This window comes from Malaclemys terrapin, chromosome 6 (assembly GCF_027887155.1).
Source record: "Malaclemys terrapin pileata isolate rMalTer1 chromosome 6, rMalTer1.hap1, whole genome shotgun sequence".
NCBI lineage: Eukaryota > Metazoa > Chordata > Testudines > Emydidae > Malaclemys > Malaclemys terrapin.
Window position 1 is genome coordinate 73,394,970 of NC_071510.1, and position 27,991 is coordinate 73,422,960.

The 27,991-nt window shown below is 40.6% G+C and overlaps 1 protein-coding gene across 1 annotated transcript; it reads left to right on the forward strand.

Moving 5' to 3' along the window:
• Positions 1-27,990, forward strand: ERAP1 (endoplasmic reticulum aminopeptidase 1). Its single transcript, XM_054031914.1, has 19 exons — positions 1-134; positions 1,513-2,097; positions 2,735-2,873; positions 4,069-4,203; positions 4,728-4,848; positions 10,557-10,711; positions 11,470-11,583; positions 12,591-12,722; positions 13,232-13,363; positions 14,696-14,779; positions 15,323-15,480; positions 15,984-16,063; positions 16,591-16,774; positions 18,403-18,559; positions 20,610-20,794; positions 21,799-21,960; positions 22,879-23,019; positions 23,145-23,226; positions 25,018-27,990. The coding sequence occupies exons 2-19, from the start codon at positions 1,550-1,552 to the stop codon at positions 25,159-25,161; spliced, it is 2,853 nt and encodes a 950-aa protein (XP_053887889.1). The 5' UTR covers positions 1-134; positions 1,513-1,549; the 3' UTR covers positions 25,162-27,990.
• The last annotated feature ends 1 nt before the right edge of the window (position 27,991 follows it).

Sequence of the window (27,991 nt, forward strand, 5' to 3'; positions counted from 1 at the left end):
TGGGGGAGCCCCAGAACAGAGCCTGGGGGGCGGAAGAGCTGGAAGGGCCCAAGCGGCAGCTTTCACTTTCACTCTCCAAGGCGCGACTAAAGCAGGCGGCGGCGGTTCCTCCATCCCGCTGGGCCCGGCAGCAGGTAGCGGCGCCGCTCACCCAGCCCCGGCCTTGGCGGAGCGGGTCGCGAGCCGGGTAGTTCAGGGCTTGGGCTCCGGGGCCAGCGCGGCGCCAGCGGAGCCGCCTCACCTCCCGGGGCGGGGGGACACGCGGCCCGGGCCTAGATTGCGGGCGGGAGGGAACCCGCTCCCCGTCCCCTCCCTCTGGGGGCAGCGGGGCGCGGGAGGGGCCTGAGGCGCATTTCGCCGCCAAAGGCGGGCAGCAGTCAGGGCAGCGTGTCGCTGAGGGGGCTGCACGGCCTGCCGCCCTGACACCGCCTCTCCTGCGGCCCAGCCCGCGCTGCAGGGTCCGCTCCCTCCCAGAGAGCGCCCCGAGCCATCCGCCCCCGCTGCTCCCGCCGACATCCCCCCCCAGCACTCCGGTGCTGCACCCCACGGCCAACCCCAGCGCCCCAACATTACACCCCCACTGCCAAACAGTGCCCCAGCACACTCACCTGAGCACCCCAACATCACCTGCTTCACAACTCTGCACCTGCTACAGAGCTTAAAACCCACACAACATTGTTTGGCACCATGCCCCGAAAATAAGACATTATTTTTTTCATATACAATTTAAATAGGGTGACCAGATGTCCCGATTTTATAGGGACAGTCCTGATTTTGGGGTCTTTTTCTTATATAGGCTTCTGTTACCCCCCCCCCCCCTCCTTCCTCTTCCCCCAATTTTTCACATTTTCTGTCTGGTCACTCTAAGTTTAAAACCCCAGAAGAAACTGCTTGGCATGAGTCTGCTAAATTATCAAACTACTGATTTCTTTTCTATCAAGAGCCTTGAAAGTATCTTCATTCCCTTTGATTTGCTCCTTTCAGGGGCTGTATGTCAGGGATAAGAATTGCATTTTCTACTGTTACTTTTGTTTTTTGTATAATGTTTTGTGGTTTTATGTGTTTATATTCTCTCCCAGTAAATAACATTGCAATTAAAACTTGCTCCTATTTATTTATAACCAGTGAGTATATTGTGGCTTTAAAAATATCAACGCTTACTGACAACCTGAAAGGTTTGCCTTCAGAGACATTTTAAATTAAGAGGAATTGAAGGATCATGGCAAGAAAAAGTGTATGGAAATAGACATAGATGGTTACAGAATGTGAAGATAATTTAGGCCTGATCCTGCTGTTGGACCCATGACTCTTCCAACCCAAATCTTCTGTGCCAGAAGTCATTTGGGCTCCACCCAGGTCAAGGGTCTGCCCATTTGAATTTGATTGTAGCTTGAGGGTCTTACTATATTTTTTTTTTAGATTATAGTCAGTACTCATGGGTGATGTCCATGACATTTACCACAAAAAAAAATCTTTAATACTAACTGTATTTTACAAATATTTCTTCTTTAGATTATCATATGTGGAAATCAACGTAAGCAAGGCAAGAATGGCAGCTTTATTCTCTACTCTGCCATTTGCAGATAAATCCTCTTTCATGATGATGATGATGACGATAGGTGTTTTAAATGTTGCAGTTTCTGTGAATAATGACCACAATAGCAAGAACAGGGAGACAGCTGATGTAGTGTCTGGCAATGGAAGCAAACCGTTTCCGTGGGATAAAATAAGGCTTCCCAAGCATGTCATCCCAGTGCATTATGATCTCCTCCTCCATCCTAATCTTACGACTCTAACTTTTACTGGATTTGCCAGAATAGAGATTACAGTAAACCAACAAACTAGTTCAGTCATCCTGCACAGCAAACACCTGCAAATTACCAGGGCTACCATCCAAAGGAGAATGGGAAATAGTCACACGGAAAAAGAAGTGATGGTTTTGGAATATCCACCATTTGAGCAGATTGCCCTCCTGGCAGCTTTTCCACTGCATGTTGGACAAAACTACACTGTTAGCATTGAATATTCTGCAAATCTGTCAGAGAGTTTCCACGGCTTTTATAAAAGCACCTATAGAACCCAGGAAGGAGAAGTGAGGTAATCATCTTTTCAATTAACATTTGTTTCTGAAGAGTGAACTATACTTGACTTTTTAGATTTTATTCTCATTTAGTTTCTAATTTCTCTTTTAGAGCCTCTGCTTTCTTCACTGAGACTTATGCTTTGTTATAGAGAATTAAATTTGTACCAAATCATATTCCAGTATTTAACTTGTTGGGACTTTCAGTCCTTTCGGAACGGAATTGAATTTTGTCATTATGGACCAAATTCAATGGGCCTTAATGCACAAGAACTCCTATTGATGCCACTGGAAGTTTTGATGCAAGGAAGAATGGTCCTCTGGTTAGAGTGCTATGGGACTCAGGAGACCAGGTTCCATTCTCAGCTCTGCCACAGACTTCCTGTGTGATCTTGGGCAAGTCACTTAGTCTCCTGCCCCAGTTTCCCATCTATAAAATGGGGGTAGTAGTACTTCTTGGCCTGATAAAGGGGTATTGTGAATTGTTCAGATACTGCCAAAATGGGGGCCATGTAAGTACCTAGTTACAAAGTGAACATCAAATTTACCTTTTTGTCTTGCACCAGAGAGGAGGATGTTCTGTATTGATACTGCAATGTATGGGGCATGTTTCAGATGTAGATTTTTTTTTTATTTCCCGTTGTTTAATTACAGGGTACTTGCATCAACACAGTTTGAGCCAACAGCTGCTCGCATGGCTTTCCCATGTTTTGATGAACCATCTTTCAAAGCCAGATTTTCCATTAAGATTAGGAGAGAACCAAAGCACCTTGCACTATCTAATATGCCAATAGTACGTGGATATTTCTAATGTTACATTTTAGAATTGTTTAGTTTAAGAAAAAGTTAAAGCAGAGCAAACTATCCAAGCAAGAGCAATTTACTTTGATATTAAACTGTTTTACTTTGATGCTCATATGTGTACTGTTGTTTCTAGTAGTTCTAACATTGAATTAAAAAGGAAAAATGCATTATCTCCTCATTGTTGGCTGTTTTAAAGTTCATATTTAGGGGATAGTCCTGTGAGATGCTGAGCATCCTCGCTCCCTTGGGAGGCAATGGAAGTTGGGGGCATTCAGCACCTGAAGGATCTAGCCCATAATTCCATATTTTGTACATGAAACTTGGACCATCTAGACTTTAAAAATTAACCTTCAAGGGAGTTTGGCGGAAGGGATAAATAGCATGATGCAGTGTGACATGTAGTAACTATGCAGGGAGTTATGCAACTAAATCTTTGTACTGAAATATACCCCGAACATCTACTAAAGGTTGCTTTTCCTTTTTTTTTTTTTTTTTTTTTTTAAAGGGACAGAGTCAACTTGAAAAATCACATTTGTTTGAAAATTTTATGTGTATTATAGCTACAAGTAGCATCTAATATTACTACAACTGAAAGTCGTTAGCAAGAAAAAAATATTTTTTGGTTTGTTTGCCTGTGCGTTGGATAGCACATTGTGTCTAGTAGGTTCACTGTTTCCTCTGTATTGTCAATTTCTTATTTGCTGAAGAAACCCTTATAAACACAAATAGGGAAACAGTTAAAAAAAAAAGCCAAATAATTTTTTTTTAAAAGAACATATTATATAGAGGGTTCTCTTTTAGAAATTAGAAATTTTGAATGTCATCTTAAAAAGATTTTGAGTTCACTGTGTCTTTTTAAACTGTTTTCCTCTTCCCTGTTTGGCTCTCTTATGCAGCCACAGGACAAACCAATTGACTGTACAGCAGACAGCAAGGTACTATCAAATGTACAAAGCAAATTGAAAAAAAAAAATGAGAAATTATTTCTCTAATTTCATTCAGTTTTAAGTATAACAGGCTAGGTAAGAAAAAGTTCATTCAAAAGGGTGGGTTTTCCTTTGTTTAGTTTTGTTTTATTCAGTGACTCTTTAAATAATAGCGATGAAATTTAAAAAAATCAACAAACCTTCTGTTGTTCCAGCTCATATAATTATTGTGTGACAAAAGTTGTGCTCTCATTTTAGGTGAAATCTGTGAATGTTGCTAATTGGCTAGTTGAAGACCATTTTGATGTTAGTGTAAAGATGAGCACTTATCTAGTGGCCTTTATTGTTTCGGATTTTAAATCAGTCAGCAAGATGACCACCAGTGGAATTAAGGTAAATTTGTCTCATTTTCTACATCTTGCTTTGTGATAGGAACAATAACAATTGCAAATCGTTTAATTCTAAAGGTCTTGGTTAACTATATTTACATGTCTGTAGCTGCTATGGGATTGAGCGAGAAGAAAGGAATGGGTTTTTAATTAGATGGACTATTCGAATTATGGTTTTTAATAGTTTTACTTTCAAAATCTGTTTGTGTGCTCACATCTCTGGTCCCTTCAAAAAAAGGTTGAGTTTGGTTGGGTAAAGTGGGGAAACCTGCACTGCAATTGTACCTGTTTGGTGAATAAATAAAAGGGACTGAATCTAAATTCCGTTTTAAAAAACACATTCCTGGCTTTGATGCTTTTCTTACAAATTTTAGGATACCTCTGAGGCAGGGAATGTTACATCAAGCAGCTAATTGCGCTCATATTTTTTGGTGATAATTGAAATAAACAAGGCAGAGAACAAATCAGTTTCTATTCTAAAACTACTTATATTTGTATTCAGAAACCTTCCATGCTTGTGTATTTTAGATATCGGTATATACTGTACCAGACAAGATCAACCAAGCTGATTATGCCTTGGATGCAGCAGTGAAACTTTTAGACTTCTATGAGAATTACTTCAGCATTCCATATCCCTTACCCAAACAAGGCAAGTGTTTTATCATTCATTCTATTTAAGTACCTTATTAAGTTGAGTTTAATAGAATACAAATCATAGAATATAGTTTGTAAGACAGGGTCAAGTTTGCAACAGACGATGACCATGTTCATCAGTGCCTCCTGACTTTTCCAGAATTGTCTTGCATAGACTTGGGCATTCATTTTGGGTAGGGGAGGGAACACTTGGCCTTTTGTGTTTCCATGATATCACATAACCGGTGAAAATATTAACACATTCATAATATAACGTATTGTATGCTGCCTCCTTGCCAGCACTGTTGGTTGATATTTCAGGTAGAGAAAATTAATGTGTGAAAAATACTGCTTGAAAACATTTTTGCCACTTGGGTTTTTTAGTAATGTCTGACTTTATAAGGGTTAAACCAGTCTCTAATCTGGGCCATGGTATGGGGTCATAATGCATTACCAGATTTGCCTGTTACTTTGGGGTATGCTCGTTTATTAGGGTTACTCCTCTTGGTGGGGGAGGTGGAGAGGGGTTCTGTAATTCTATCAATGTACAACTTGTGTTTTCATATGGTGCTCTACTTCTCCCTTCTGCAAGTTCCCTCCCAATGAAGCTATCCTGCAGGACCTAGGTTCCCCAGGGCTGGGTTCCTCGAGCCCCAGAATCAGAGACAGACAGACACACACACACAACCTCTCTCTCTCTCTCTCTCTCTCTCTGAGCGGATCAGGTCAATCAGCACTCCCAACCTGACCTCTTATATGTCCCTGACCTCAGCAGGATGGGTCGAGCAGCACTTCCAAGCTGTCACCCTTATATGCCATTGCACTCAGCAGGCTGGGTCGAACAGCACTTCCAAGCTGCCAGCCTCATATGCCACAGGGTCAGCACCTCTCTATCCCCACTTTCACGTTACGATTATTCGGGTAGTAACCCACTTGATGAGAGTACCCCACAGGATTTTTGGGCACTGCAAGGATCGTTAGCTTAAGTAAGAGGAACGTTGCTGCAGAGCAAATGGGGAAGCCAAAAACACAAAAGAGAGAGGGAGGGAGGGAAGCAACCAGCTTAACCATAAAAATTACTTATTGCCAGGTAATAACCATACAAGGAGAGCCAAACAAACAAAACAGTTACAATATTAAATCTAGCTTAAATTTGATTACAAAAGTCAGGTTTAGAAAACTATACCTGATCATGTAAGTCCGGGTTAGAAACTATACCTAGAGAAAAAAAAAAAACACAGAGAGAGAGAGTTGGGTTCTCACCACTCCGTGAAGCTTGAACCAGTCAGGGTTCCCAGGTGGTGGTGATAGTTGAAGGTCCAGAGTGCTGGAGACAGGCAGAGCCCCCAGCACGATCTGTTAGGAGAAGAAGTAGTCCCAAGGGAACTGATGCAGATTTTGGATCCAGGCATCAGAACACTTACTTGAGCGTGGGGAGAGGTTTTTTGTAGGGAAACAACAATGGTTCAAGGGAGAACTCTAGATTTGTTTATGGGTAAACTGATGGCTCTAGGGAGTATACCAAAGTTGTTTTGTTCAGGCTAGACAATAGGAACTGATCATTCCTGGCTATGGGCAGTGTTCCTTCGAGGGAACTCACAGGTCAATTAGGCAGCTTCAGTATATTGGATACCAATAAAGGATTTATTACTAGAATTGGTCTGATAACTACTGAGCTGGTGTGTGCTGGGGTGGGTGCATTAACATCTGGAGCAGAGATCCCCCATCATGCAGTGCTTTCCTGCTTTTCTGGTCCCAGAGTTCAGTGCGGTTCTTGCCTTGGAATCTCCATTCTCCATTCTGTATGCTAATGGAGATGCCTCCTTGTCCCATCTTCAATGCAAATGAGGCTCGGGGAGTTGCCTTAATTCTGTCACCCTTGTCTGGAGTGGTTTAGGCCGTGTCTCCCACTGCCTTTTCATTGCTTTTGTAAGTCTTTCTTCTGATCGGTTTTGATTCAAGCAGAGGCTCGGGGAGGGGGATCCTTCGTGAGTCAGACAGGTTGGATACAGAGCTGACAGGTAACAGCAGCCCCTATCCCTGCAACCATTACTCCAGTCAGTGAGATACCACTACCTTGTCTGTGACACTTGCTCAAGGAATAGAGCCACTGGATCTATGTGACCTTAGATCCTATGGCCCTCCTCCAGACTTGTCCCTACTATTGTTACACTAATAAAATAATACCAACAGGATCTTATAAGGTGGACAAGGCAAAACACCACATTGATTGTAAATGCAGAGAGAGAGCGAGAAATCAGGATATGCAATTCAATATTATTTCACTACCATTCCTTATTCATTCACACACACACTCATTAATACAAGTTCTGCAGAGTTGTTATAGTTACCAGCCTAGAGGTTGCTCATGGCAGAGTACTGGCCAGGTAGCCTGCACACGAGGAGGGGGGAGCCGAGTCCTTGTCAGATGCACATCCGATCTAGAGGGTGGTTGCAGAACCAGACTCAAAAGTTTTCAGTCTTTAGAGTCTGTTCTTATAGGATTTTGTCCTTATACAAGTCTATGGGAATTTCTTCATCCTGCTGATGTTTGTTTGAGGTGCTTATCAATCAGCACGTGGCACATCCCTGATGGCTGAATGTTATCTTGTTCTTCGGAGTCTTCAACCCTGGGGGGAGGAGGGGAGGGGGGCAGACTTGGGTGGTTTCTGGCCTGCCCTCCGGGGGTCATCCGGTTATCTCTAGTCTGCACATTCTTCGGCCAATCGAGACTGAAGTTGTAATTCTTAGGCTGGTACTTCCCTGACCATTCATTCTTTATCTAAATCAGGGGTTGGTAACCTTTCAGAAGTGGTGTGCCGAATCTTCATTTATTCACTCTAATTTAAGGTTTCGCGTGCCAGTAATACATTTTAATGTTTTTAGAAGGTCTCTTTCTATAAATCTATAATATATAACGAAACTATTGTTGTATGTAAAGTAAATAAGGTTTTTAAAATGTTTAAGAAGCTTCCTTTAAAATTAAATTAAAATGTAGAGCCCCCCAGACCGGTGGCCAGGACCCAGGGCCGGCTCTAGGCACCAGCAAAGCAAGCAGTTGCTTGGGGCGGCAAATTTGCAAGGGGTGCAAGAATCCAGCATGGGAGCTGAGAACCAATAGGGGGCCCTGGGAGCTGTAGTTCCTTGGTTAGCTCCCTGCCTATAGAGCCAGCCCGGGAGCAGGGAAAGAACTACATTTCCCAGCATTCCCTTGGCCACTAGCAACAGGAAAGGGTGTGGGAAAGGAGTATGGAACTGAAATCTGCAGCTTGCTGTGAATGGTAGGAACAGAGCCAGCTCTAGGTTCTTTGCTGTGCCTCCCCCCCGCCCTGGGCTCCCCCCCGCCTTCTGCCCCAGCTCTGGCCCCCACCTGCACTCCCCTGCTGCCCCAGTCCTGGGCTCTTCCCTCCCCCCCCACCGCCCCAGCTCTGGCCCCCACCCGCACCCCCTGCCGCCCCAGCCCTGGGCTCTCCCCCAAAGAAGGAATTGCGGGGACTAAATGGACGGTGCACCTCTCTATCTGAAGCCTAGTAAGGGAGGTATGTGGATCCCCCTAGAATTTAAAATGAAAAGTAAGGGAGGGGAGGCTCTGGACCTGGGCAACTTTAGATACAGTACCAGGCACTTAGGAGGATTTCCACTTCTGAGCCATGGAAGCAGAAATTGACTTTTCCTCTCCAGATATAGCTAATATTCAGAAAGGGAATCTAGCACCTGCCTTCCAGATTTGAACACCCTTAAAATTCAGGAGTGCTCAAGCTCAATTTGAGCAGCTGTTACTTCATTTCCCCCAAATCAAATATACTGATCCACTGTAACTTGCTGTAGAAAAAGTAGAATAAATTGAGCAAGAAATGCTTCCCAGTGGTTATTAGGACTGGAATTGCTATTTTCAACAGCCATTGCTTTTTTTTTTTTTTTAAGTTTTAGTTTTATTTGTTTAAAAGGAAGACCGTGATAATGCATTCCCCATAGAAACAAAGAATGGAACAAAAGAATAATAAAGGCACCTCAACTTTTCCTCATTTATGTAGGACAGTCTTATAATATGCATCCAGATATCCTCCAGTCACACAAGCAGAAAATTGTTCCACTTTACTGCAGTTCTGTAACCATATGGGAACCAATCCTGTCTGTGTTCTGTGCACATCCAAAATTCCTGCTGAATGCTCCACCCTGGGAGTGAGTTACCAGTGACCCAGGGCTGGGGCAGCAGGAGGGTGCAGTTGGGGGGGGGGGAGGGGGGGGGAGAGGCCAGGGCTGGGGTGGGCGGCAGCCAAAAAATTTTTTGCTTGGGGCAGCAAAAAACCTAGAGCCGGCCCTGCCAGGACCTAGGCAGTGTGAGTGCCACTGAAAATCAGCTTGCGTGCCGCCTTTGGCACACGTTCCACAGGTTGCCTACCCCTGATCTAAATCAATTTATCCTTTATCTAAATCAAGCATTCATTCACATACATCAACATACATTTATCACTTATTACTTTACTGTTTCTTAACTTCTAGCAACTCTCAGGATGTTGCAAATTTACTTAAACTTTAACATAGATAACAAACAAGTTAAAAGCTACTAAACTGTGTTCTGTTTGGAAGAACAATTACAGTTGTTTTTGAGAACAGACTTTCTGTCTTAGGATGTGTTCACACAATTAGCAGTTTGGCCTTGCCTGTTTCTCACAGAGCTGGAGAGACACAGAAATGAAAAAGCAAACGGCATTAGCTGTGGGGAATTCAATCTTACCCCTTGTCTCTCTTGGCCTCAGACTTGTTATACCCATACACTTTATGGTTCTAATACAGAAATTCCCTGATATGGTCCAACACTGGCCTATCTCCAAACTCTCCAAACTGGCCTATATGGATGTGGCTGTTGAGATCCCCTCTGTGACAAGTAAGGATTGCAGAGTCCTTTTCCCACTTGGCCACTGCTCTGCTTAAAGCACCTCTACACTACTTTACAGTGGAGCTAATGTTATATGGGGGATCTGGCATAGTCTGTCCACACCTGGCTGAATTTCGACTAACCAGTGAAACATGAGTGGGTGACAGCCATGCTCTCATCACACTTCAAGTTCATCATTAGATATGAGAGCCAAGGCTAACCACTCCAACCGTCTCAGAAATACCTACATGGCCACACAACACACATTCTGGAGTGTCTTGCTTTGTTGAAAAAATGGTCTTATGTTTAAAAAAGAAATTAAAATAGTAGAAAAGTGGATGAAATACTTATTCACTAAAATGTAAGCAGTAATGATTCCATACACTCAGTAAGATTTTCAAAAAAAAGCTCAGCGTTGGCCTATCTTTTTCATTTAAGTTGATGGGAGTTTTTCCAAACCAGTTTCTGGTAAAGGAAACTATTAACAAAAAACTGTTGAAAAATACCTAGTTTCCTGCTTAGGGTAGCTCCTTCTCGGTCTTGCACAATAGAAGGTCCAGAATAAAGTTAACCAGTTTCTACCCTGAGCTGTCATTACTTTTCACGGATTTTGTGACATGCATCTTGTGTTGTGCTACCCAGAATAGTCTGTCAAGTTAATAGTTTAACTTTTGCCTGATACTTCATATCACTTCAAAATACATAAAATCTGCGCTTGAACTACTGAAACTAATGACAACTATTTCTCTTTATTTTAATAAAAATGTGTTTGATACTGTGTTTAAATGGGTGAGGGTGAGAGAGAGATCGCACTGATAAGTGAGATATTATTATTTATTTTTTAGATCTAGCTGCTATTCCTGATTTTCAGTCTGGAGCTATGGAAAACTGGGGACTGACCACATACAGGGAATCTTCTTTGCTATATGACCCTGAAAAGTCCTCGGCATCGGCTAAACTTTGGATTACTATGATAATAGCCCATGAGCTGGCTCATCAGGTAATGGTTAGAGGAATACGAAGGGATCTAAATGTTTGTTGGTTTGGTTTTACTGGCAATGTGGTACAATATCAAGTCATCTTAGATATTTGAGAAAAATTTATACATTGAAAACAAGTTGTTAGACTTATTAGAAACTTTTGAAATAGATTGGCTTTTGAGACTAAAAGGTTCTGAATCATCTGTAACTTGATTTTATATTATTTACTGGGCTAACATTATTGCATCTTCTTTATTTTCTCCAGAGTATTTTAATTGTATTACTCATAAGAAACTTGTGGGTGTAAAAGTGTAATTTCTTGGATACATTTTAATACTGTTTTATATTAGAGCCACGTTTGGTAAGGGAGCCCTAAATGAGGTTAAAGTCCATTTATCATAGAGCATTATATTGTGTTTAACTCGTCTTTGTCCTCTGTTAGAGAATGACAAAATGAACAAAGAATAAGAAAACTATTTAAAATACAGTGACCCATTTACATAGCAATAAGAGGTGTGAAAACAAAATGCCTACTGGGATGACTGATTTGGATGCTTCTTGAGACTATAGGTGGGCATGAGGACCCACGCCACAGGAACACATTACAGAATTGATGGGTGGAGTGAGTGGTAAACTCATGCTAGGGATCTTTCACACTGCCCTATGAACTCCCAAACCTTTTTCTCCTGGGTCTGAATAAATTAGTGACTGAATTAACTATTCAACTTAAGACAAGGCTGATAGCACCTTTTATTATGAGCAATATTTTTTCTTTCAGTGGTTTGGAAACCTAGTTACCATGGAATGGTGGAATGATCTTTGGCTAAATGAAGGATTTGCAAAGTTTATGGAGTATGTGTCAGTCAGTATTACTCATCCAGATCTGAAAGTTGTAAGTGTTAATTACTTTTCCTTTTTTATTTATTTTAAACCATATTTTAAAATGGCTGAGGGTAATTTATTGATGATTTGTAATGGTAAGCTTATTGGGCAGCACACAGATTTGCCGTGAGCTTATTTTGTTGTTTTTATATGATTTCTAATAATTAATTTAGAGTAATTAGGTTAATCATCTTTTAAGGATTACAAAGACATTATAACATTGTCTAAATACAGATGATCAAAGATGATTACAGATGATTCTGATTGCAGTGAAGGTGGGCTAGACATACAGCACTGCAGCAGCACAGCTGCACCACTGTAGCACTTAGTGAAGACACTGTCAACGAGAGAAGCCTTCTCGTCGACATAATGCTGTCTACCCTGGAGGTTAGGTTGATACAACTGCGTCGCTCAGGGGTGTGGATTTTCCCTTGAGCGATGTAGTTATATCGACATAAGTCTATAGTGTGGACCAAGCCGGTGTGTTCTATCTTAGAAAGACTCATCACCCTTTTGGAATGTCTGAATGATTTCACATTCTCATTTCACCAGAGATCGCTACTTTGGGCGCGTTCCTACAAAGACATTTGGGCCTGATCCAAAACCCAGTAAAATCAGTGGGAGTCTTTCCATTGACTTTCCTGGGCTTTAGGGTAAGCCCCATTTGTTCAATTTTACTCATATAAGTAGTTTCACTGACATCAATTTATGTTAATAAGTCTGTGCAGCATTTTCACATTACAGCAGCTTTATAACAGGTGATTGCAATCTCTAAATGAGATGTATTTTGTTTTAAAATAATGCATTTACTGGAATAAAAAGAATATTTAAAATATTTAGAATATTTTTTCTAAATATTCTAAAAAGAGGATGCTTTTGTTTTCTTTATACAGTCTGAAAGTCACATGGAAGAAATCTAAAACATATTTCAAGTGCAAATATTTTCATCAACAGGTTTGCTGTTACATCTGTATTCAATAGTCCTTGAATAAAAAAAATATTTTTTTCTCCTCTTAGGAAGATTATTTTTTAGGCAAGTGTTTTGATGCCATGGAGGTGGATGCATTAAATTCCTCACATCCTGTGTCTACTCCTGTGGAAGATCCAGCTCAAATTCAAGAAATGTTCGATGATGTTTCCTATGAAAAGGTAAATTATGTAACTATTTTTCCTTTTGTTTCAGTGAATATTGTTCATGAAGCTTGCTTAGAATGGGGGCAGGGGTCCCGGGGGGGCAGTCAGGAAGGAGTGGGGGGGTTTGATGGGGCGGCAGGGGGCAGTCAGGGGCAGGAGTTCTGGGGGCAGTCAGGGGACAGGGAGAAGGGGTGGTTGGATGGGGCCTGGGGTCCTGGGGGGCTGTCAGGAATGAGAGGAGGGGTTGGATGGGGTGGCAGAGGTCTGGGGGTGGTCAGGGGACAGGGAGCGGGTGTGTGTGGATGGGGCAGGGGTCCTGGGGGGGCCGTCAGGGAACAGGGGGTTGGATGGGGCAGGAGTCGGGGGAGGGGGGGCAGATAGGAGGTGGGGGCCGGGCCACGACCCCCTCCCCTAACCAGCCCTCCATACAATTTATGAAACCCAATGCGGCCCTCATGGCAAAAAGTTTGCCTGCCCCTGATCTAAAGATTAGTTTTGTAAAATGTTTATCACTTCCTTTTCAGGGAGCTTGTATTCTAAATATGTTAAGGGATTACTTGAATGCAGATGTGTTTAAAGCTGGTCTTGTACAATATCTGCGGAAGTACAGCTATCAGAATACAAAAAATGAAGATCTATGGAACAGTCTGGCACATGCAAGTATTTCTTGGGGGGAGGGGGGGTGACAGGTTCAGTCACAGAGACCCCCTTGGGACTGTCACTTGACGTGCTGAAACTACCTCCGAGCCTGTTTTCCCTGCCAGCTTGGGACTCCAGAACCCTGTCTTGTTGAGCCAGACATGCTACTTTGCTGCAGCACAGACCCAGGATCTGAACCACGCCCCCAAAGCTGCAGACTTTAACCAAAACTTCTCAGCAGGTTTCCTATCTCTAGCACCCAGAAACTCAGCTCCCAATGGGATCCAAACCCCAAATAAATCCGTTTTGCTTTGTATAAAGCTTATACAGGGTAAACTCCTAAATTGCCTGCCCTCTATAACACTCATGGAGAGAGATGCACAGCTGTTTGCTCCCCCAGGTATTAATCACTTACTCTGGGTTTAATAATAAACAAAGGTGATTTTATTCAGTATAAAAAGTAGGATTTAAGTGGTTTCAAGCAATAACAGACAGAACAAAGTAAGTTACCAAGCAAAATAAAATAAAACAAAACACGCAAGTCTAAGCCTAATACATTTAAGAAACGGAATACAGGTAAATCACACCCTCAGAGATGTTCCAATAAGCATCTTTCACAGACTAGACCCCTTCTTAGGCTGGGCCCAATCCTTTCCCCTGGTACAGACCTTGTTAATTCCAGCTCAGGTGGTAACTCCGGGATTTCTCATTACTGGCAGCCCCCTTTGTTCTGTTCCACCCCCTTTTATAGCTTTGGCATAAGGCGGGAATCTTTTGTCTCTCTGGATCTCCCCCTTCCTTCTAAATGGCAAAGCACCAGGTTTAAGATGGATTCCAGTACCTGGTGACATGATCACATGTCCTGTGAGACTTCATTACCCATTGGCTGGCACCCACGTATACAGGAAGGCTTACAAGTAAACAGAGCCATTTACAACCAATTGTCCTAGTTAATGGGAACCATCAAGATTCCAAGCCACCATTAATGGCCCACACTTTGCATAGTTACAATAGGACCTCAGAGTAATACTTCATATTTCTAGCATCAGATACAAGAATGATACATTCATACAAATAGGATGAACACACTCAGTAGATTATAAGCTTTGTAATGATATCTTACAAGAGACTTTTTGCATAAACCGTATTCCAGTTACATTATATTTACACTCATAAGCATATTTCCATAAAGGATATGGAGTGCAACGTCACAGGGGGTTGTACCAAAGTATCTCCCTGTGAATAACCACCATCCAACCTAATATATTACTGAACAGATTAATCACTTTAAGCTGCATTCATTATTCATAATTGTAAAATTAAAGGGAAATAATATTTAATTTTTTCAGACTTGTCCTGTGGGTGACACCCAGGAAAGCCAACTACAAGGTGATGGCTTTTGCACCAGAAACCAACAAACATCTTCAAGTGCAGTAAGCTTCTATTTTCCTACTTATTGCTAGTTATAAGTCTGCTGTGTTACTGTACACTAACATTTAATTCTTCAGTTTTCATCATGTTTAAAATTAGTATATTCCCTTCCTGGGAGCATGAGCCTATTGTGCTCAGAACCCTACTTGTGAGAATATAAGTTTATTGGATACTGCTGGAAGCCTGGACTTTATATTACTGTTAAAATTTTTCCTTGGGTTTTACCTGTTGAATATATACTTGAACAAAAACCTGAGATGGAACAAAAATCTATCCCCTAAAGAGCCCAATACTGATTGGTGCACTTATGATTAATAGCAGTGACAGCCATATAAGCATCTAAAGATTATTCTGTCCACCATAAGGTGAAAGATATCCCAGGCCCCAATCCAAACTTCAGTATGTAATTCCTGTAAACTTGTTTTTCCGATCATCAGCAGTTGGTAGCTCTTATGAAGTTGCCACTCACTCATCTCTGCTTCTTGCCAGTATATTCCATCCTCACTCTGTTCTTATGTATTTTGTTTTTGCCTCATATAAATCAGCACTGGACCAGGAGAGAGATTCTTGATGTGACGACAATGATGAACACTTGGACATTACAAAAGGGTTTTCCACTAGTAACTGTCACAGTAAAAGGAAAGAATGTCCATCTGCATCAAGAGCACTATATGAAGGGATCAGATTCTTCTCCATCAACAGGGTAATAGAAAATGAGCAAGTGATGCTCTCCGTCATAGTCTAGGCAAACTGGAAAATCCACTAGTGACAATCTATTCTGCATAGTAGTAACTGCTGTTGTTGTTCTTAAAGGAACAAAAGTTACATTTTGGTATTGCTTATTTGAAAACTGGTATAGTGTTAAGAAGCTATAACTGAGGTCCATTATAATAAGTCCATAGAAATAAAAGTGTCTTATATCTGGGCTTTCTACGGTAATCTTCTAAGTTGAGATTGGGGTAGGATACTGTAGCAAGAGGATGGCCACATTTTGTCTCAGCCATGAGAGTAATGAAGTCTGCGTAAGTCTCTCTACACCATGAATCCACATACTCCCAAGAAGTGTTCCAGAGTCAGTCACTTCCGAATCTTTGTTCCCAACATAGCAATGTAGCTCACTACCCAAACATAGGTCCAACCTTCTCTAGAGTAGCTATTGCAATTAAATATTCTGTCACTAAAATAACCATTTTTACTTTGCAATAGGTACTTGTGGCATGTTCCATTAACGTACATTACTAGTAAATCTGACACTGTGCAAAGATTTTTGCTGACAACTAAAACAGGTAATGTCCTTTAAAGTGATTAGTCCATTTGAAGGATTAGTGTACAGTGCTTGCAAAGTTTAGCCATTTTAGCTCTACAGCTATTTTGTGTGGGAGGGAGGATAAAACTGGCAGTTCTACCTTTTATTTTTGTTATCACAGATCTAATTTCAATAATGCTTTTAAAAAAGAATGGTTCACGAGGACAAGCGAATGCCAGCTTTTGGCAGATGAGATATAAAACAACTGAATTATATATAACCAGCTGGAAAAATTGGGTTTTGTAGTGAAAATGTTGATAGATTCCGATAACAATATTACTGAGCTATATCTCTTAATGTATTCAGAAACTATAGCATCTCTTCCTTTTACTGAAAAAGAGACCAAGACCAGCATTAGCTATTGTACCAGGATTATTTTTTATCCAAATTTAATGTATGAAATGGACTGTGCAAGTGCTGAGCTCTTCATCCATTACATGGTCGTCTTATCAAATAGTGTTTGAATCAATAAAGAGAGAATGGAGTTATAATTTATTTTGTTTTCAGATGTCCTCATCCTCCCAGAAGAGGTAGAATGGATAAAATTCAATGTGGGAATGAATGGTTATTACATTGTGCACTATGAAGATGATGGATGGGATGCTCTGATTAGCCTTTTAAAAGAAAACCATACAGCAATTAGCAGCAATGATAGAGCGAGTCTCATTAACAATGTATTCCAGCTTGTGAGGTAAGGCACACTGTATGAGTCTTAAAAAGGCAAATGATACAATTCATATTGTGTGTCACTAAAGCAGAAAATATTTACTCTTGTATAATTTGTTGTAATTAAATCCTTTAAACAGAGATGGGGTCAGATTCTGATCTTGTTTACAGCAATGCAAATCTGGAATGTCTCCATTGACTTCAAGGGTGTCATGTAACTGAGAATATACACTGACCTTGAGAACGTAACCATTATAATCAAAACACTGTCTGTGATACTGTGTAAGTCAGTTGATTCCAGCAGCACTGATCTGCTGCCTTTTGAAAATTAGGATTAGAATAAGGTTTTCAATTAACCCTAAGATTTGGTGTCTTAAATCAGTCCCTTATGGGCAGTGGTTCACTTTTCACAACCCCATCACTTCAGCTCAATTTGCACTCTGGAGGGGTCTGTGTGCAACCGCTACCTTAGATACTGAACGATTTCCTGTTGCAGGTCAAGTGTTTGGCATGGCCGAGCCAGGATTTCAAGAGCTTTTGTAGGCTGAGTCTTTACCCTCTTTTGCAAGCTCCAAATATTTCTCCAAAATGTGATAACCAAGCTTCCTTTAATGACATGCTACTTTACCTCAATTCACACCTGACAGTAACCTCAACAAACTGTACAAAGTATGACAACACAAATATGCCACACACTTAGTGACCTGAAAGAGCTGTTCCAGGCAGCAGAACAAGTGGTCAGAATTGTACAGAATTGTACCCATGCAAGGGGCTTTCTGCTGGTGCTAACCGTGCATTAATATACAACAGTACATAAATACATGAACATGTATCTTCTTTTAACACTTTTCACAGTTACACCATTTTCTAAAGAGGCTGCAAGCCTTTCCAGGCAGAGAATATGTCTCCAGCCCATACCTATGAGCTCACCATAGTCCCACTTTTGAGCCCATGAGGATGCTTTTATAGTCCTGCCCTTGTTTCGGATACATGTAGGCAACACCCAGACTTGGGGCCTACTAAACTTGTCCCTTACTGAAGCTTATGAAAGGAAAGTTTTCACTGGGAATGCACTCCTTCTGCAACACTAAAGATCACTAGCACTTCCAGCCTCACATCCTGTTCTGTAGCACAGCTAAACAGCTCCCACCCCCCCCCCACACACACGCATGCTTGAATACGGGGAGGGAGAAGGTGGAATTGGATAAGCCATATCCCCTTTTCTCATTGCTGCTGAGGAAAGTGGATGTGTGGTGGAAAATGCTCCTCCCATCTAGTTCATGCAGTACTGTCCTCCAGGGGACTGCAATCATACTACCACCATCACCACTGCAAAACAGTCAAACAAACACAAACCACAAACACCTGTCAACTCTCCCAGGTTTCCAGCTAGATCTGGGACTGATTTTAATCTCTTACTTTATAACCCATTAATTCACGTTAATCTTCACCTTCTGCTGTATCAGATACCAGAAGGTTTCATGTCTTATGTGGTTTGTTGGCCACATTTGTCTTTCAGGAGTTTGTTTCTAGGCTTTTCCATTTGTGTGATGATAACTTCAGGATTCTAAAGGAATTAAGTAGAAACTAGCTCATTTAATTTTATTTATAATGTTTTCTCTCTCTCTCCCTCTCCCTCTTTTTCTCTCTCAGTATTGGAAAACTATCAATTTCTAAAGCTCTTGATTTATCTTTGTATTTGAAACATGAATCCCAAATTATGCCTGTATTCCAAGGTATGAATGAGCTGATTCCTATGTACAAGCTCATGGAGAAAAGGGACATGGATGATGTAGAAAATCAGTTAAAGGTAAGACAGAAAGCACCTAAAACTGGCTAACACTAAAATAGTGGCTATACCCTGTAAGCACACTTTGAAAAAAATAAATAGTTTAAATTTGGGTTTAAAATAAAATTAAAAAAACCCCCACTCCACTCTACTGGCTTGCTATCAATAACTGTATTTTTTAGTCATATTTTTTTCTTTATAGCCTCTGTTTCTGTATTCATTTCCTGGCTGAAGTCAGGGAGTAGGTGGGGAAGTTGCGGTCATGATGATGTGTAGAGCTGTGACCTGGCAGCAGTGTTCTACCAGAGGTTATCCTGGGAGCCCCATCAGTCCTTACTGCTTTCTCCCTCTCACCGGAGGAGAAAGGGCTTATTTTTGCAGGGGCAATAAGGGAGAACAGAGGGAGCAGGCACTTGACAAGATGGGTGGGAAAGAGAAGATGAGCCTTTGACTGCCAGCCTGAGAATCCCAGGAGTGAGTTCCTTTCCCTGATGGCTGCATGTTTTTCTATTGTTCCAGTATCCTGGCAGGTCAGAAAAGCCTGCAGCTGCCAGAGATGTAGCCAGATCCTGGCAGTTGTATCTCTTTTGGAGCAGCCACTGTTCAATCCTCTTTTCTCTGTATGTGCATGTAGCTGGCAGGCAAATACACAATCAGTCCAAGTTCAGTGGTCCTCCCAGTGACCACAGGTATCCTACCAAGACTGCTGCCTCTGTTGTGTATCTAAAGACCATTGTGGCCCCAACACAGCAGTATCTGAGCCCTTCACAAACTTTAATGCCTCTATCCTCACAACACCCCAGTAGGAGAGGGAAGTATTATCACCATTTTACAGATGGGGAACTGAGGCACAGGCAGAGTCTAGATCTGTAGAGTCCCATCCTTAACCTCAAGACTGTCCTGTCTGTCCTGCTACTCTGCTCTGTTTATTGTCTGATTAGTACTTCCAGACCCGGCTTTCAATTCAGCCAGGAAGGCAAGGGTTGTGAAATTAGAAGATTGTAAAATAAGCAAGAAGTGCATGTTTATAAAAAATTGGGGTGTTAAAAATCTTATTCTTTTCTCTAAGTATAGTTCTAGAGAAAATTAGATAGGTAGAATATTCAGAGCAATTCCTTGCAGAATGTTGAGATGCAATAGCTTGAACTATTGTTTGGTATTATAATTATACATTAGAAGGTGATGCTCTAGCAATTATGATTTATATTATTTAGGAAGGATGTGATTTCTTTCGATTTTGCTTGTTCCAGAATTTGCTCAGTTAACTTTACTGAACCAAATTCACCCCTGGAATAGCACTGTCTGCCCGGGAGTTACACCAGGGGTGGATTTGGCTCACTGATTTTACACACAGCACTGAGTTGAATGCACTAGTTCCTATGGAGTGTAGGCCCCAATCCTGTAATCAGATTCACATGGGTGAACCTTTACATCCATGGAGATGCCCACTATCATAGAATATCAGGATTGGAAGGGACCTCAGGAGGTCATCTAGTCCGACACCCTGCTCAAAGCAGGGCTAATCAGATTTTTATCTGAGTTCCCTAAATGGTCCCCTTAAGGATTGAACTCACAATCCTGGGTTTGGCAGGTCAATGCTCAAACCACTGAACTAGCCCTCTTGGGCTGCTTTTGTATGCCTGCATGTACAGAGAGGGGAGAATTGAATGGTGGCTGCACAGGGGTCCATCCACGTTGGTCTGCTTGTAGGATCACGGTAACAGATGGTGAAGTAGTTGAACACTGAAACTACTTGTCATCCCATTATATTTAAAACTGATGAATTAAAATAACGGATGGTTGGTATGGCACAAAACCCTGATTTTCAGAGAGACAGATATGAACAGCTAATACATTAATTTTTGCTAAATGTTGGTAAAATTTGTAAAATGAAAATATTTAAAAAGTGACATGGGTTTGAAGATTTATTGGAGGATTTAACCAAAGATAAGTGGTTTAGATGTTGATTTAAATTACTAGTGCCAACAACAGCATAAGTAATACATTTCAAGAGGCAGTATTTATACGTAAGTGTGTTAAATAAAATCTTTTTATTATTAAATTGTTTTAGGGGTACATAGTCAATCTGTTTAAAGACCTAATTGACAAACAGTCCTGGAATGATGAGGGCTCAGTGTCTGAGAGAATGCTTCGCAGTTCCCTACTCCTGTTTGCATGTGCGCGCAAGTACCAGCCGTGTGTGGACAAAGCAGAAGAATATTTTATGAAATGGAAGGAATCCAATGGAACTTTACGGTCTGTTTTCATAGTAAATTCAGTAGAGGTGAAGGATGAATTAATGTTTTCCCTTTTGATTTAGTATTGGTGAATTGATCTAGTAATAAAGCAGCTGTCCATACTTCAGCCCTTTCAGGGACCCAAATATTAACCTTTTTTAGTACTTTCTCATCTCAGACTCCCAATTCCCTCTGGACTTGACAGCTATTGTGTACTCACTGAGAGCTCATACACCACTTTGTACTTTGGAACTTGTTTTACTAAAGGTGAAAGAGAAAATGGAAATTAGAGTTATGCCCCTTTGTTTTGCCTTTTTATGGTGGAGAAAGAAGGTCTGAAGGGTTTTATTTTACACCATATACTTTCAGGTCACCTGCTACTCACTAACATTTTGGATACAGGCCATCTTTGTTAAATTAAGGGGTGGAGAAAGTGAATCTTTAACGAGTCAGAGTTCACAGTAAACATGCTGAGATACCACCAGCAGCTCATTTAGCAAAACCAGCATTCCTGATATTTCCAATGTGAAAAACACCCAAATAATGAAACAAGACCAATTTTAAATAAAACTTTTGCCAGCCATCTTTGGGAGAGGGCTTGTTGACCAGGACAGCTCTTTCAGAAAGTGACATAGGATCTGTAACTCTTACATAGGTAACATGATTACTATTTAAACATCTCTGAATGACTAATATCTCTTAATAAAACTCTTCCTTGGCAAAACAGGATCTGCTCTGGAATGAGTCTTGAACCCCGGTCTTCTAGGTTCAAAGTAGTGTGTGCTGCCTACTGAGTCTCACTAACAATAAATACCCGGATACTTTTAGACTGAAGGCAAACTCCTCCTCTGGCAACACTTAGGAATCATGAATAGGGACAGACGGAGAAAAATTAAAGGCCTAATTCACCCTTTTGTTATACCAGAATGATTTCTGGTGTAATGGGATGGTGAATCAGAATGGAAGTATCCATCATAATGGAAATATGAAGCAGAGTGTAACTTGGTTTCCAATTTGTTGCAGTTTGCCCAATGATGTTAAAACTGCAGTATATGCTGTTGGAGCCCAGACAATCGAAGGTTGGGACTTCCTTTTTAGTAAATACAGGCTACCTTGGTTCAACACTGAGAGAAATCAGATTGAAGTTGCTCTCAGTATTAGCAGAAATAAGGACAAACTTCAGTGGTGAGTAATTTACTGTTTTATGAAGGAAGTGTTTGTATGGGAGTGGAGAGGGAGGAACCAAACTTGAGTGAAATGTGAACTACAGCAATGAGCACTTTTCTAGCATCTTCAATGCACAGTATTATAAAATGCCTTATAAAAGAAGGGGAAGTTGCAATTTAAAACTTGACACCAGAGGCTGGTGCACACACAGGTTTGCATTTTCAGCTGTCAATTGGAGAAAGGCAGAAACAAGTGACTATTTAAGCACTTGATTACCTTTTGCATGTAAAGTTACTGTAATTGCAGTGTACCTATATATTTCTTATGCATGCAAGGGGGGGTTGACTCTTAAAAACATTGTCCCTCAGTGTTTTGAGAGAGCTCCAGCCACAGTAGATACATGCCCTCTCTCCTTTTAGCATCATAGGAGGAAAGGAACATTTAGAAATGTTACAGCTACCATTTCTGCCACTGATTTGCATTGTGAAACCGAGCAAGTCATTTCACTGTGCGTTGATGCTACCAAGAGGCACTAATTTTTTTTTTTAAATGAATAGTGCCTCAATTTCCCAATCTGCAAAAAGGGGATGATACTTATCTATCTCTCAAGACAACTAAGGTTCACATTAATTTTGAAATTGTGGGATGAAAGGTGCTGTTAAAGTTCAAAGCATTATGTTGATTTTATTCTAGATTTCCTGAAATGGAGATAATCTTAATAACTTTCATGATGAACCTCATGGGACTAGGGTGATGCAAGTGGCTCAGAAGTCTTTTGCTAAAGTAAATTTTATCTTAAAGTAAAATTGAAATTAAGACAGTTATAGTGATTAGCCAAGGTGTTAAGAAATGTAGTTTTAACAAAGTAACCCATCCGTCATTTCTGTCTAACAGTCTAGTTACCTTTTCCATTTCCATCCTCATTGGGGATTTTAGGATAATGGATCAAAGTTTGCTTGGTGATGTAGTAAAAACCCAGGATCTTCCACATATCATTGTGTTTGTTGCTAAAAACCCTTCTGGCTATCATCTAGCATGGAAATTTTTGAAGGAAAACTGGAATAAACTTGTACAAAAGTAAGTTGCACAGATTGTTCTACTCAGACCCTTATGCTAGCTATATTTGACATCTATTTCTCTGTTTTAAATTAAATCATCCATTTAATAAATCTTTAGTAATTGTTTTTTGGCTTTTTCGCTAGGTTTGAACTTGGCTCACCTTCTATAGCCCACATGGTAATCGGAGTGACAAATCAATATTCTACAAGGGAACAGCTTGCAGAGGTGAAGTGTCTTACTTTCAGATCATGCATTCTGGCTGGGGTTTTCAGAGCTACCTAAGGGAGCTGGATGACTAACTTCCTTAGACTCCTTTGGAAATGCCAGAGTCTGTTTTATTTGCAGAAGTAGTTTTATGAAGATGATAGGCTTAATCACAGGTTATACCTAAGGATCATGTAAATATTGGAAGTTAGTAAACATTGAAGTAGTACTGTAGCTCCCCTGAAGCTATACAAATGCTATACAAGTTGTGGGTTTGAGGACCTAAGCATAGCAGTATATGCCAATAGCAAGGGAAAGAATGGACCTGTGGTTATAACACTGGGTGAGCGTCAGGTGTTTGTTGCCTGCTCAGCGTTCTTGTCTCCTTAATGCCTCTGGGCCTCAGGTTTTCATCTGAAAAGTGGGAATAGGAAGGCTTGTCATTTCCGTACCACTTCTATCAAGTTTAGCCTGGCCAATTTTATTTATACACTCTGCCATGGTGCTCATCTTAGTACCTCACAAGCATTAATATGTACAGTATCTTCACAACATTCCTGTGAGGTTGGGAAGTTCTAATGCCACTTTTCAGATGAAAACCTGAGGCCCAGTGCAAAATGTGGGCACTGTTACTGTATTGATTATATTGTTAGTTTTAATCTTCGTTGAAAGCCTCCGTTTTAAATCTAAATGGAGCTTTCCCACTAAGCTGCTACGGACTCCAAGGAACTTGCTGCAGAATTTAGGTCTTGCTTGCAGCAAACGACACATGGCCTTCAATATGATATTACTGTAGGACAGGGGTTGGCAATGTTTGGCATGCGGCTCGCCAGGATAAGCACCCTGGCGGGCGGGCCAGTTTATTTACCTGCTGATGCGGCAGGTTCGGCCGATCGCAGCCCCCATTGGCCGTGGTTCGTTGTCCCGGGCCAATGGGGGCGGCGGGAAGCCACGGCCAGCACATCCCTCGCCCATGCCGCTTCTCGCTGCCCCCTTTGGCCTGGACAGCGAACCGCGGCCAATGGGGGCTGCGATTGGCCGAACCTGCCGCGTCAGCAGGTAAATAAATTGGCCCGGCCCGCCAGGGTGCTTACCCTGGCAAGCCGTGTGCCAAACGTTGCCGACCCCTGCTGTAGGATGAAGCAGAGGTCATGTTTTCAAACAAACATTAATATAGTCAATAAATGACAAAATGACTTGTTTTCCCACAGTAACTCTGCAAAGCATGACTCCTCACATCTCAATAAGGAAAGTCTTACAGTGACCTTTGGTAGCACTTGTCTGTCATTAAAACTATCTTTCGCCTCAGTGGTTGGGACTCTCCCTTAAAACACTAGCTGGGACGTAGTCGTTGGCTGAGAAAGGTCTGACACCAGGGCTCCTTCACTGCTATGGGGGTGTGATGTGAGGAACACAAGGGCTGAGAGCTACCATGGGGGTTTCCATGCTGAGCCCCTAGCCTCCAGTTGACTTTGCTGTAGGTTGGGATTAAAAAAGTTTCTGAAAATGATCCACTGTTGCTTACACTGATGCCACTGCTCTGAGCTGGTTTAATTGAGATGGTATTAAAAAATGGTTGCTGCTGTTTTAGCTGCCTTGTCAGCACTAGGTGCCTCAGTGTGGCAGAGCTCTGCTTTTACCAATGGTGTGAAGTTTTTTAGAAAACTGCTGTCATGTAGACAGTCACAGTAGTTAAGAGACTTACTATAGGTCACACTGGAAACCTGTAGTTTTTTAAACTTGTGCACTAGTTACTAGACTTCACTGCCTCTTACGCATGCATCAACTGTTTGTTCTAATTTTTTCTGATAGGTGAAAGAATTCTTCAATTCTCTGGAGGAAAAAAGTTCACAGCTCCGCTGTGTCCAACAAGCTGTAGAAACCATTGAAGAAAATATACGTTGGATGGACATAAACTTTGAAAAAATCAAAATATGGCTACAAAATAACATGTGAAGGATTTATTAATGCATCTGGCTTTGAATATTTGAATTTGAATTACAAAACAGTGAAAATTTCAAAAAATCTAAAGCTTTTTTGTTGTTTTGGGGTGTGATTTAATTAAAGAGGTGATGGCATGGGCCCCATTCTGTTCCTTTGTATGAGATTGACTATCAATTTCAATAGGAGTAAGATAGGGTTCTATATGCACACCTTCAATCCAATAATAAACCATCATCCACAATTGTTGAGCAATAAAAATTGGTCACTGTGGCCTGTGTAAACTGGGGATTTTGAATTCTAAAATTGGAATACTTGAATTCTAAAAAATGGATTTACTATTCTATTTTGAGGAAAAACTAATTTGTGAAATGACAGAAAATGGATGAGAACACAACTGAACTATAAATGGAACACTCCACATATGAGATGGCATAGAAGTGTGTATCCCCTTGCCACACACTAGGTACGGCTAGCAATTTCTGCTCAGGGTAGCCCAGCACTGGAATATTTATAGGGATGCTAGTTTAACATGAAGATGTATTGAAATTATGAAGGTGAGATGATTTCTTAGCACCTACTTTTTACCCATATTTTGTGAATCTGCAGTCAGTCAATCAATCAAAATAATTTATGTAAAACACTACGAGGAATTTAATCCTTTCCTATATCAAGGTGTACAGTATTAGAGTATATATTGCAACTGTGATTAGGATTAATACACTTCAAAAGTAGAAGTGATAAGAAGTGCAGTTGAATAACTAACTTATTTTTCCCATACCTCCTCTTTTTATAATTATATGGCTATTGCTTCATGAGAGCATTTTTTAATTATGCCTTATTTGACTGTGGAAAGTGAATTACTTGCTTACCTTTATATTAAATCTTATACTCCTTTTTAATATAGAATTACATTAGAGTAATATTAGAATGTGATCTGAATCTGAAAGTTCAACAGGATCAGAGATATTTAATATTTTAGATCAGTATAATTAGTAACTTTTTGATAGGGTCAGGGTGATTTCAGTATTTGCTGTTAATTAGCTCTTCCAACTAACAAAAATGCACTTTTACAAAATAAATGTCCTTTTCAGAAGATTAACCTGTTTAAAAAGTGATTACTAAATATGACTCATTTTTATTATAATGGGGCCTGTTCTCCTATTACAAACCTAAGACAAAGAAGAAAGATGGTCAGGTGCATAAAGCATGACCTCTAGGTTGCATGTTTGGCTCTTTCAGAAGTTTGTATGATCTTTACAAAGTTCTTTTCTGTTGTGTGTCTTTCTTACAGTAAAATGGGAAATGGAGAAACTGACTGTACACAAAATATTGTCAAATGCATAATCTTAAAGTGAAAACAGATAGATCTGAGGAAAAACCAGTCAGTTGTAATAAGGTAGAATGGGAAATATCAGAAACTTCAGACAGAAGTGTGATTTCTAGGTTGCTGGCAATCCTTGGTCAGGGCTTTAGTATCCTATCTGTAAAACTGGGATACTTCTGCTTACCTACTTCACTAAAGTGATGATGCTTATTTAATTAATGTTTGTAAAGGGCTTTGTGCTCTTCAGATGGAAGTGAAAGTGTTAGTGGAACACTGAAGGAAAGGCTGCTTTCTTGTTGATTATGATGTCCTTCAGTAACTGTTAAGAAATACCCTCACCATTGGTCACTGTTACTAAATTCATACTAAAGGGAATTCTGAATGTGCACCAGGGAAGAACAGACATCCACAGAATTATTGCAGTAAATATTTATAAAATTGATTTTATAACCATACCAGGAAACATGTTTGACAAGCTGTTTAAAACACAAATCTGCATATGTCAACTGAATTTTGCATCTCTTGCAATTTTGCATTTGTAAACATTTTAAACTGATGTTCTCTCTCTCTCTACATGTCATGGAGGATGTAGTTTGAAATTCTGAACTAAAAATAAATAGAAAAAGAGTTTGTTTTCATTATTCTCAGAGTAATTGACCCCAAAAAGGAAATTAACAGAGATGCAAAGACTAACACTTTAGGGCATGTTAACCATCACTCATTTAAGAAGTGTTACTTCTGACAGTTGCATGTGACCAACATAAATTTAATCAATTTTATCTTTGAACATTAGAGTGTACAGTGCAGTCATGATCCTCCAACACTATGAGAAAAAAAGTCTGTGTAGATTAGCTGCTGTATGCTATTTATTCCCTAGAATTAGCATGACCTATGTAACAGATTCTGAATTTTACTTTACAAGTTAATTAAATAGCACTTTAGGATCTATGCACCTGGTCACCTTCTGGGAAACAAACAAAAGCAGTTGTGAAAATCCATCTCAAAACAGTATTTTACTAAATACTCAGGTTCTTAGTATTTAGAAAAATTGAATGAATCTTCAGTCTCCTAAATATGTCTGAAAAAAAAAAAAAAATCATTCTGACAATTAACAAAGTTAAGTACCAGATTTTCAAAGCCTTAACTGAATCCCAGTTTTTGTCAGTGCAGTTTTGCATCTGCAGTTATTTGTACTCACAGTCTAGGTCCTTCTGGGCTGGATCCTGCAAGTTGATTTCAACAGGAGCACCTCTGCACTTGCCTGAAACCCCTTGACTTAAGTGGGGCTGAGGGTGGACCCTGGGATGAGTCCAAGTGGATCCATTTGCAGGATCTGGTCCTTAATTTTTAAGTGACCTAAACTGTAGTCCCAAAAATAGTGCTCAGTGACTTAATTTGTTCCAGTATGGCCATGTTCTGTAGTCAGCTTAAAGAAAAACAGAAAAAAAATGTAGCTAGATCTTTGGATTGGTTTTATACTCAGAGTATTAATAAATTTGGTTTTTTTGACTACCTGAT

What these genes read in the sequence shown, in the direction of transcription:
- ERAP1 (XM_054031914.1), top strand. Translation starts at nt 1,550, where the DNA reads ATGGCAGCTTTATTCTCTACTCTGCCATTTGCAGATAAATCCTCTTTC. An exon ending in ACCCAGGAAGGAGAAGTGAG is followed by an intron (nt 2,098 to 2,734) that starts GTAATCATCTTT and finishes GTTTAATTACAG; the next exon opens with GGTACTTGCATCAACACAGT. An exon ending in ATGATGTTTCCTATGAAAAG is followed by an intron (nt 12,723 to 13,231) that starts GTAAATTATGTA and finishes CTTCCTTTTCAG; the next exon opens with GGAGCTTGTATTCTAAATAT.